An 11,527-nucleotide genomic window follows, 5' to 3' on the forward strand; every position below is an offset into this window, starting at 1 on the left:
ATTAAGTCATTATCTATTGACTTGCTTGGCAATTCCTCAACCCACACTTGTTTTTGAAAGTGTGAAAACGTCAGAGCGGCCAACTTACTCAAAGCATCCGCCTTCTTATTTTGACTTCTTGGCACTTGCGAAAGTTCAAAATGTTCAAACCGCTCTGTCGATTCTCGTAACAACTGCAAGTATTTCTGCATAGAAGAAGCATGTGCATCAAAAGAACCATTAAACTGATTTGCTACTAACTGAGAATCTGTAAATGCTCGCAACTTAGTAATATTCATTTTTCGCGCAATATTTAAACCAGCAAGTATTGCTTCATACTCTGCCTCATCATTTGTCACATCAAAATTAAAATGCAACGCGTATGTATGCTCTTCACCACTTGGGCTTGCCAAAACTAAACCCGCACCTGCGCCCTCTACACATGAAGCACCATCAGTAAATAAATCCCAAATTTCGCCAATTACCGATTTTAACGCTGTTCGCTCATTGATCACTTCCAACTCTCCGGACATTTCAGCGAGATAATCCGCCATAACCTGGCCCTTTACAGCACCTCGCGGAAGATAAGATATTTGATAAGCACCAAACTCTACCGCCCACAACGCGAGTCTGCCAGATATCTCTGGTTTTGTTAAGACCTGCTTGATTGGCATTCTGGTTAACACATGTACTGGATGCCCCTGAAAATATCTTCGTAGCCTTCGCGATGTTAAAATAAGCGCGTATACAAACTTCTCAATCGACGCTTAATTTATTTCACTTCCTGTAAGAGCTTTACTGACAAAATACACAGGCTTTTGTATTTTATCCCTTTTCGCGATTAAAACTGAACCAAAAGCTTCATTTACCACCGATATATAAAGGTATAGTATTTCGCCATCAATTGGCGCTGTTAATGTAGGCAAAGTTTTCAACAATTTCTTCATTTCTTGAAATGCAGCTTCTGCTTCGCTTGACCAAACAAAGCTTTTGTGCTTCAAGCAACCTTTTAAGGTTTTGAAAAACGGCAATTGTCTTTCAGCAGCTTTAGACAAGAAACGGGTTAATGCAGCTAACTTTCCCGTCAAACTTTGCACCTCTTTAACAGTTCTTGGCGCGGTCATGTTTTCTATAGCCGCGATCTTTTTTGGATTAGCTTGAATACCTTGTTCTGTAACAAGATATCCCAAAAATTTTCCTTCAGTTTCGCCAAAACTGCATTTTAGCGGATTAAGCTTCATGTTTATTCTTCGCAGTGTGTCAAATATTTCGCGCGCATATCGTCAATAATTCGCTCTTGCGTTGTGCTTTTGATCACTAAATCATCTACATAAGCCTCAAGATTACGCCCTATTTGTTTATCAAACGCAGTATCGATCAAACGTTGGTATGTCGCACCCGCATTGATTAAACCAAAAAGGCATCATTATATAGGAATATATGCCTTTCCCGGTATGAAATGCGGTTTTATCTGCGTCCTCTTGAGCCATTGGAATCTGATGATAACCTCTTGCCGCATCCAAAAAACATTTATATGGAAAAGCATGCAAAGATTCCACCTTTAAATCAATTTCTTGAAGCTGGTAGTTATCCTTAGGGCACGCTTTATTCAAATCTTTGTAATCAATACACATTCTCCAAGAACCATCAGGTTTTTTCACCAAAACTGGATTCGCAATCCATGATTGGTATTGAACTTCGCGTAAAATTCCAGCTCGCACCAATTTTTTTATCTCTTCGCACATCCATTTTACGCGATCTGGGGCCATACCCCTTCGCTTTTGTACTACAGGTTTTAGAGCTGGATTTACATTAAGCCTGTGCTCCGCAATATGACGCGAAACACCAGTCATATCATTTTCGCACCAAGCGAAAACATCCATGTACTGAACAAGCAGTTGCATAATTTTTTTCCTAGTATCCGCACTAACATTGCGTCCTACTTTAATTTTCTGCTCGGGGTATGCAGTATTAATCATTTCCATATTATCCGCATCAGCAACAGTTTCTTGTCCTGCGGTTTTTACGTTAACAGCCGCACAAATAGGCATGATGCTCATTGAACATATTGTGGCGACCCCTTTATATGTTGGAAACTTAATCATGCCATGAATTGTAGACGGGATAATTCCAAATCTACTTATAGCGGTTCTTCCCAGAAGCATGTTATAGTGATATGAGGCTCGCATAACATAAAAATCTAACCGCGCTTGTCGCGCCAAAGCGTCATCATTTACATCAGCTAGCTCAATGTCTAATGGCAAAACACCTATAGGCAATGAAGATTCTCCTGCACAACCAGTTAGCGAAACCGCAGTTGTTTGCAGGTTTGCTTTAATACTCTCTGACAGTTGAACGAAACATTGTTCGTAAATAATATCAACACTACTGCCATTATCAATATGAACTTTCATGACTGTAATTCCAGTTTCTGCGATTTTGCACGATACTACTATCGGCATTTCAGAGAAATCATCGCTCTGCATTTTCGGGAAACTAATTAGCGCGAGTTGCCAACTTTGATACATTTTAGCTGACTTTCGCTTTCCCCCCCTTTTTTGGACATTCGCTCGCACAACGACCACTATATCGCTATCATTTCCGATATTGATCATTATTCTAAATAATCAAGCAATTTACCGCCAATTTCAAACGTATTCGCCTGCAAATCATCATAACAAAAACACGATTGAAATTAAACCAAAGAATTAATCGTTTGATAACACGAAACAAAAAATTTTCAGTTTAATTTGCAAAACGTGTCCCACGGATGGCGCCAATTGATCAATCCTAAATCAAGTTATTACTTAATTAAGGATTGAGTGCAATAATAAGATGGAGGATGGGATGTTTGATGTTTATTTTGGGCTCCGATGATCGTCTTTCACTTTAGCAATCAAGTGATCAACCACCCCGACCCGGTCTTGATTGTCAATTAACATGATTCACCTTAGCGCGATGCAAAAATCCCTTGGGCAAGTTCACAAGTGAAAATTAAAAAGGCTCCGGCGAATGGCAGAGAATCAACAACCTATAAATGAGAGGCCATGCTCTCTATTTATAGTATTCGAAATATCCGATGTTTGCGGATTGCCTAACTATCCGTGGAAACATAGCGGATTAACCCGCAGTCTTTTGTTAATGCGAAAACATAACTGCTGTGCTTATTTTCAGCGGATATTGCATAACTTTGGATTATAATTCGCGTAATTCTGCTTTTAGCCTATAGCAAATAAAATATACATATACAATGCTATGTATATGATCATTGTGCACGCGTACGAATGATGCGTGTGCAAAGATTCCAAGTGAGTGAAATAATTATACATGGATATATATAGTGTATTTATTTGTGTGCTATGGTATGGACCACGGCGCCGGTAGTGTCATAGCATGTGCGGGTTTGTTATGATGTGAACCACGGAGCCGGTAGCATCACGACAACGCGTATGGTGTGAACCACGGAGCCGGTATCACCATGACGCGGGTATGGTTGACCATATGGTTTGTATGGTGTTGGGAATAGTGTTATATCGGCATGGTATAACGTTATCGGGAAATGTGAGTACCGGTGGGGAATGGGAGTACCATTCCTGTGTTGTGGTATTTTGGGCGATGAATCGCGTGTGGTGCGGATTCACAATGACACGTGTAGATGCAGTCATTCTGTTGGGATAGTGACTCTCGTGTGGTGCAGATTCACTAGGGCGCGTGTATGTTCGGCCAATCTCGATTGTTGTTGCGGTAGAGGTAGTGAGTCGCGTGTGGTGCGGATTCGCTAAGGCGCGTGTAGTTTCGGCCAGCCTTCATGTTGTTGGATTTGAGAACTAAGGGTAGAGATTTTTCTTAAATCTCAACTTAAATTTATGATTCATTTGAATATTATTCTAAATATTATATAACATAAATAAAATATTGAAAGCTCATAACAAGGTCATAACAGAACTATTAATATGGAATTCAAGGAGAATTTTGGAAGTACTTAGATCATCACTCAAATTCAAATCTAGTATTGTATTTATTTTATATTTATTTATTGTTTTATTATTTATTATTTTATCCTTGTAATAAAAACGGTTGCTAAAAAGTTAAAGGGCTTCTATGTTCGGTTAAGCGTTTTTACTTGCGTTTAAGCTCGATTAAAGCTCGGTTTTTTGCGTTTAAGCTCGGTTAAGTTCGGTTTTAGCTTTTCTATTTACTTTTCTTTTAGTTGTATGTCTTGTTGTATTTTTCTTTGTGGCTTTTAAGCCTCTCTATATAATATGTTATATTTTCTTCATCGATTCCACGAAGGTTTCTATTAATATATTAATTTTTGCCGTAAAAAAAAAAAACAAAAAAAGGTAAGGGTTTTGTGTATTAAGGAGTAGTTTTTTTACAGGGTGGGTGAAACCTCGTGTAAGATCATTTCATAGGGAAAAAAGTCAAAAACACACAAACAAATGCTACTATTTGAGAGTGATTGACTAACGTGAGGGAACACAACAGCAGCGGATCAACTCTCACTGTCTTCAGTTCTCACAAATCTCTAGTTATTAAAACTCAGTAAGTTACAATCCATCTTTAGATCTTTAATCAAACAAACTTGTTTTTTTTTTTTTTTTTCCCCTTTTCTTTTAAAAGCACTATTTTTAAAGTTTCTTGTTTTATTCCTTTCAAACCCTTTTGTTTTTGTTCATGTTTGACCAATATATATATATAAACTTGTGATGAATGATTACTGCCCTTGCTTTGTTGGGCATTAAAGAGAAAAAGGTAGGGTTTTTATGTATCTTTATCAAAACCCCATTATTTCCCTTCATTTATTTATGCTGAAATACATTATACTCTCTGTCTTTAGTACAATATTAAATTTTTTTTTTTTTTTTGGTAAGAAAATTAAGGGTTCTTGATTTGATTTGTGTGCTTTTCAGGATGATTGTGATTGGAATTAGCTCAGAATGACATGAGAAATGAGTGATAGGGTTTTTAAAAGCTTGGGAGATAGATGGGGTGTGTGTTTGGAAGAGAAATTTCATCTTCTGGGCCACAAAGTTCTGAAATTGAAGTAGTTGATGATAATAATAATAATAATAATTATTATAAAACAAGAGACAGAAATAGGGAGACTGATGATGTCAGCCAAAATGAGGTTGTTCGAAAAGTGGAAAAAGATGGGAGTGTGAGGCCGAGAGGTGAGAGAAGGCGGTCGAAACCGAACCCTAGACTTAGTAATCCGGGTAAGAATATTCATGGTGAACAGGTGGCTGCCGGCTGGCCACCTTGGTTATCTGCTGTTGCCGGTGAGGCCATCAACGGCTGGATTCCTCGAAGAGCTGATACTTTTGAAAAAATCGACAAGGTATGTATGTACTCATGATTGTTTTTAAATATTCTTTAAGCTTTATGTTACCATTAGGGCACTGAATTTGTCAAAAAAAAAACTGAAACCTGTGATATTATGCATTGCGAATTTTAGTGTTTATTGATTGATTGTATTATAATTATTTAAATGTTGTCAAGGTTGCAAAATTCTCTACTCGGGAAGTAGTAACCGGATTTCACTTTTTATATATTTGTGTAATAAATTTTAAAGTTATATGTGTAAATATACAACAAATCCATAAACATATACATAATTATCTAGAAACATAAACATAAACTCTATTTGTTCAAAAACTATAAATTTCTAATTTAATTTCATGTTAAAATTAAATTGTTGACTGATTTTCACTTTAACCGACTTTGACCTACTAAATCAGACTTTCTCCAATTAAATTTGACTTTGACCCAGTGACCTACGTTGACCAATTCATTACTCGGATTTTGGAAACTAGGATTGGCTGATTCCTATAAAGGAGTAATCGGCATTAATCGGGGAGTTTTACAACACTGGGTTTTTTATGTTGTTTGATTATGTTATAAGTATTTACATCTTGTGATTAGATTGGGCAAGGCACATACAGTAACGTGTACAAAGCTAGGGATACAATGACAGGAAAAATAGTTGCATTAAAGAAAGTCCGATTTGACAATTTGGAGCCCGAGAGTGTAAAATTTATGGCCAGAGAGATTTTGATATTACGTCGTGTAGATCATCCTAACGTCGTTAAGTTGGAAGGGTTGGTGACATCAAGAATGTCTTGTAGTTTGTATCTTGTTTTCGAGTATATGGAGCATGATTTGGCTGGACTTGCAGCTAGTCCTACTATAAAGTTTACCGAGCCTCAGGTTAATATACATGATACTTTCTCAAAAATTAAAGAAAAATTGTGTTTTTTATTTTAATTTTATTTAACTGTGTATGAATATTATAGGTTAAGTGTTACATGCATCAACTTTTGTCTGGGCTTGAACATTGTCACAATAGCCATGTGTTGCACCGGGATATTAAAGGGTCAAATCTTCTACTTGATAACGATGGGAGTTTGAAAATAGCCGATTTTGGTTTGGCGTCATTTTTTGATCCGAATCATAAACAGCCGATGACTAGTCGGGTGGTTACATTATGGTATAGACCACCTGAACTTTTACTTGGTGCCACTGATTATGGTGTGGGTGTTGACCTATGGAGCGCAGGGTGCATTTTAGCAGAGTTATTGGCTGGCAAGCCTATCATGCCTGGTCGTACAGAGGTAATTTTTAAAAAGAGTTAATTACACTGATGGTCCATGTGGTCTTGGTTAAAATACGTCGCTAGTCCCTAACTCTTAAAAATTATATGCTTCGTCCCTGTGGTTTTAAGTCCAAACGCCGGTGGTCCCTGTGGTCTTGGTTAAATTACGTCGCTAGTCCCTAACTCTTGAAAATTATTTGCTTCGTCCTTGTGGTTTTAAGTCCAAATGGCGGTGGTCCCTGTGGTCTTGGTTAAATTACGTTGCTAGTCCATAACTCTTAAAAATTAAATGCTTCGTCCATGTGGTTATGATTATGATTTAGGCGATAATAATAATAACTACGTGTGTCTGTTTATATTTTAAGTAGTATTTTTATTTGAGTGTTAAAAATTAAATGCTTCGTACAGTAGTATTTTTATTTGAGAAATCCTCTATACGTGTGTCTGTTTATATGTTAAGTTGTGTATGTATATTGCAGCTAATTGCTATTATCAATGAATTTATTAATATGTATTATGATTATGTTTAGCAAACGTTGTTGATAATAATAATAATAGGAACCTGCAACTTGAAGACTTGAATAATGGAACTATACGCAGTTACTATTTAAATTCAAGTAACTTAGTTAAATTAAGCTAAAGATTTATGTAAATCAGTTTACATCCCATCTAAGCCCTTTTGATTATTCGAATGAGCACGAAGCATTTAATTTTTAAGAGTTATGGACTAGCGCCGTAATTTAACCAAGACGACAGGGACCACCGTCGTTTGGACTTAAAACCACAGGGACGAAGCATATAACTTTCAATAGTTAGGGACTAGCGACGTAATTTAACCAAGACCACAGGGACCGCCGCCGTTTGAACGTAAAACCACAGGGACGAAGCATATAATTTTTAAGAATTAGGGACTAGCGACGTAATTTAACCAAGATCACAGGGACCATCAGTGTAATTAACTCTTTTAAAAATGAAACTTTTTTTTTTTTTGTGGGACAGTATTTGGAGTGTTAATGTTTTGGTGTTGGTTGTTTGTGGAATAATAGGTAGAGCAGCTTCATAAGGTTTTTAAATTATGTGGTTCTCCATCTGAAGAATATTGGAAAAAATCAAAGCTGCCACATGCAACAATATTTAAGCCACAACAGTCATACAAACGGTGCATAATGGAAACATTTAAACATTTTCCACCATCTTCATTGCCATTGATTGATACCCTTCTTTCAATTGATCCTGCAGATAGGAAAACTGCAACAGATGCTTTACAAAGTGAAGTAAGCATTTTTATAACCAAAGTTGAATCTCATTTTATTAAAGCCTTACAAATTTATTTCAGTTATTTATTTTTATTTTAAAAAAAAAATGAAATATGGGAATTGCTCTTAAGTGCATTTTTTATTTTCTCTTTCTGCGTTGCTTTAATCTGAATTTCTCTTAAGCCAACCTAATTATCATAACTGACTACCTGTGAGCACTGTTACTTCTTCCGCTTATGTTTATTACGAGTTATTTTTAATACTTATATAAAATTTCCTTCATTTTTTTTTTTTTTAAATTGGGCGAATGGGTTACATATAAAACGTAAAAAGGTGTTGTGTGCAAGAATACAGTACCATATATTAGTTGAATGAACAGTAATCATACACAATTCTTGGTATCCTTTGTTCCTTCTTTGTTATAATTAAAAGACGTAAATAATACATGAAGTGATCAACAATGGCACATATCATTTTGCAGTTCTTTATGACTAAACCTTACGCTTGTGATCCTTCAAGCCTTCCAAAATATCCACCCACCAAAGAGATGGATGCCAAATTACGTGATGAAGAAGCTAGAAGGTATGAAATATGTTTTGCAATAAGTTATCATGATAATAAAATAAATAAATAAACATTTACCTTGGCATATATAATATATAATATAAATATTTAATAAAAGGTGAATATATTTTTTTGGTAGATTAAGAGCTGCTGGTAAAACCAATGCGGATGGCGTGAAGAAGAGTCGCCCACGTGAAAGACATGCACGACCAATGCCTGCTCTAGAAGCCAATGCTGAGCTGCAAGCCAACATTGATGTATGACACGACAGATAAGCTTTTACGTTTTGTGTTCAATATTAAATAAACATAGTGGGTTCAGTTATGCAAAGTCCCGACCGAGTAATTTGCAGCCTATATTATCGATTTTACTAGTTTGACCTTCTGGAGATTAAACATAACATGTTACCTGAATCGGCCCATTCGTAAGTAAATGGTTCGAAATTGCCACTTCTACTATCACACGTAATTTCATTTGAACACATGTTGCTTTTTTGCAGAGACGGAGGTTGATTACACATGCAAACGCAAAGAGCAAAAGCGAGAAGTTTCCTCCACCTCACCAGGATGGCACACTGGGTTACCCATTGGGTTCTTCACATCACATGGATCCAACTTTTGACCCGCCTGATGTCCCGTTTAGTTCCAATTTTTCATACGCAAAACAACCTATTCAGACATGGTCTGGTCCATTGGCTGAGCCTACTGCTCCTACAGGTCGTTCACGCAAAAAGAAGCATAACGATTCATCTTCAAAGAACAATTAGACTTGTTGCTGGACCAATATTATGCCGGATACCCTTTTTTACATGTAGAATGCAGAGGTAAAGTATTTTGTTATATGTATCTTGTTCAGTTCTTATTTGAGTAATGTAAATGCTCATTTTGTTTGCCTTTTTTTTTTTGTTGTTGTTGAAAAACTTCGATTAGAAACATACAACTATGAAACAAACGATCGAATATTATTCAACTATATTTATTAAGTAATTAATTGAGATGTATAATTTTCCAGCTGTTGAACTATGAGATCAGTTTTTAAGATTGTGTATGGATGGGCAAACGTTTTGCTTTGAGATTTTGTGAGTGGAGACTGTTGCTTCTTGTTATTGCAATCAGAAGATATCTATCATTTTATAATGACAAAATCATAGTCCCAACCCAATATGATTTATCATCGTTTTTGTGTTCAATATAGTTGTAATATTGAACACAAGAATGATGATAAATCATATTGGGTTGGGACTATGATTTTGTCAAGACATCTATCTATTGCTCAGTTAATTTATAAGAAGTTGCATGTATTAAAATTATATATCTACCATCCAATCCTTTTTTTTTTTTTTTTTTTTTTTTGGTAGCTAAATTTTTTGGTTCAACTTGAAAATACTAGATAATATAAAATAGTGAATTGTATGCAGTTTGAACCTATATGAACCATTCAATCCATTCTTTCCTTTGTAGACTTTATTTAGTTCAACTTGGAAAACCAATATAAGGATAGTATTTGTAGCTAAAGTTTTTTGTTCAACTTCGAAATAGGGCAAAAGAGATGCAGTTTGAAGGAATTCATATGCAGCGTTTATCATTTTAGCTCATAATATATACCCATATGGAGCCTTATCATTTTTACGTTGATCAAATCTAAAACTGCGAGTAACAGGTTTGAGTACTTAGATTTGGCAAAATAGGATTGATTGGTTGTTTTATCTCCGGAAATCATGCAAACTCTATTGGAATCCGAGAGTTCGCGAGGGTGTAAAACAATCAGTCGGATTAATCTACTCAATTAGATTGAGTAAATAATATCTAGGTATGATTTCCAATGAAGATGATCGGAATTTAGTCGGAATTGAGCAAACTTACGCATGCGATGTAATTTTGGTAGACTAAGTTTGCAGACAGTGAAGTTATGTGAAATAAATGACCCAAGGGTCCATTTATAGGCGAGAAAGTTTGTTATATGGATGATTGATGTGACACACGTACCATTTGTGGGTGTAACAAACTTTCCTAAATATTCGGGCTGACGTGGCACAGGTCTCCGCTCATGTGCCACTGCCTAGATATTTTTGGATAAATGTGCAGGCTATCGGATACACATAGATTTGTCCAAGTTAATGGACTTACGTGTAAACACAGCCTAAGTATTTTTATCCCTTATCTATCGGGTAGGGCTGAGCATGGAGCGGTTGGGGGCGGTTTTGAGCGAAACCCACCCCCATAACCAATAATTCGGTTAATTGAATATTTTAAGCGTTCGGTTCGGTTAATAACGGTTTGGTTAATTCGGTTAAATTGGTTAAAAAGTCTATATAAAACGGTTAATTTGGTTAACCATTTACCGGCTAAAATTTTTTATGAGGTGGTGCCTAATACTATATAAACTAACATTTCGATATAAAAGTACGTCTGTCGCATATGTTTAACTAAAGATGAATATAAATCAACGTCGTTTGCACTAAAAAAACATGCATAAAACCAAATATAACTTAAAAAAATACATACAATGATCATCTTTCTCTTTCAAAAATTTAAGCGACAGTAACTAATCGAGTATATTCATTAGCTTTATGGTTTATAGACACCAAACGCAATCAATGTACAAATGAGCATTCTTATGATGTAGTGAAATAATCAACAATTTTTTTTGCCTTTTTTTAAGCAGCAGAATTTATATTAATTAAAACTCGAAGACAAGGCTAAAGCATGGAAGGAATACCATGCACAACTAAAATATGCAGCTACACTAACAAAACATACTAAATATGCAGCACCGGTACATGAATTAACAAAAGGAAATCATCAAAGATAAGTGATTGGTATATGTAAAAAATTTGATATATTAATATATGTAAAAAATTGATCGAATATAATACATCCAAAACTACCATGCCTCCACACAATATATTAATATATGTAAAAAATTTGATCAATGATAAGTGAAAATGGGCGGGTACGGTTAAATTGGGGCGGGTATCCTTCATTTTCATAACCGTCCCATAAGTTCGGTTAATCAATAAATGTTAACCATATCTGCGGTTCTGTTAATTCGGTTTGGTTGGAGCGGTTAAAGCGGTTATGGTTCGGTTAAAACGGTTATTTGTTCAGCCCTACTATCGGGCTGACGTGGCTGG

At 35.8% G+C, this 11,527-nt stretch overlaps 2 protein-coding genes across 3 annotated transcripts; one reads left to right on the forward strand and one right to left on the reverse strand.

Moving 5' to 3' along the window:
• Positions 1–746: 746 nt before the first annotated feature.
• Positions 747–1,103, reverse strand: LOC139901985 (uncharacterized). The gene has a single exon (XM_071884643.1). It carries the CDS (start codon positions 1,101–1,103, stop codon positions 747–749), a length of 357 nt encoding a protein of 118 aa, XP_071740744.1.
• Positions 1,104–4,875: 3,772 nt separating this feature from the next.
• Positions 4,876–9,317, forward strand: LOC139898462 (probable serine/threonine-protein kinase At1g54610). Of its 2 annotated transcripts, none has more exons than XM_071881193.1 (7): positions 4,876–5,320; positions 5,905–6,189; positions 6,276–6,593; positions 7,621–7,848; positions 8,312–8,412; positions 8,534–8,651; positions 8,894–9,317. In XM_071881193.1, the coding sequence occupies exons 1-7, from the start codon at positions 4,967–4,969 to the stop codon at positions 9,158–9,160; spliced, it is 1,671 nt and encodes a 556-aa protein (XP_071737294.1). In that variant the 5' UTR covers positions 4,876–4,966; the 3' UTR covers positions 9,161–9,317. The 2 variants fall into 2 exon arrangements, with proteins under 2 accessions (XP_071737294.1, XP_071737295.1); XM_071881194.1 differs by having other exon boundaries at positions 7,814–7,848; positions 8,350–8,412.
• Positions 9,318–11,527: the final 2,210 nt, after the last annotated feature.

This window comes from Rutidosis leptorrhynchoides, chromosome 3 (genome assembly GCF_046630445.1).
Source record: "Rutidosis leptorrhynchoides isolate AG116_Rl617_1_P2 chromosome 3, CSIRO_AGI_Rlap_v1, whole genome shotgun sequence".
Classification (NCBI taxonomy): Eukaryota; Viridiplantae; Streptophyta; class Magnoliopsida; order Asterales; family Asteraceae; genus Rutidosis; species Rutidosis leptorrhynchoides.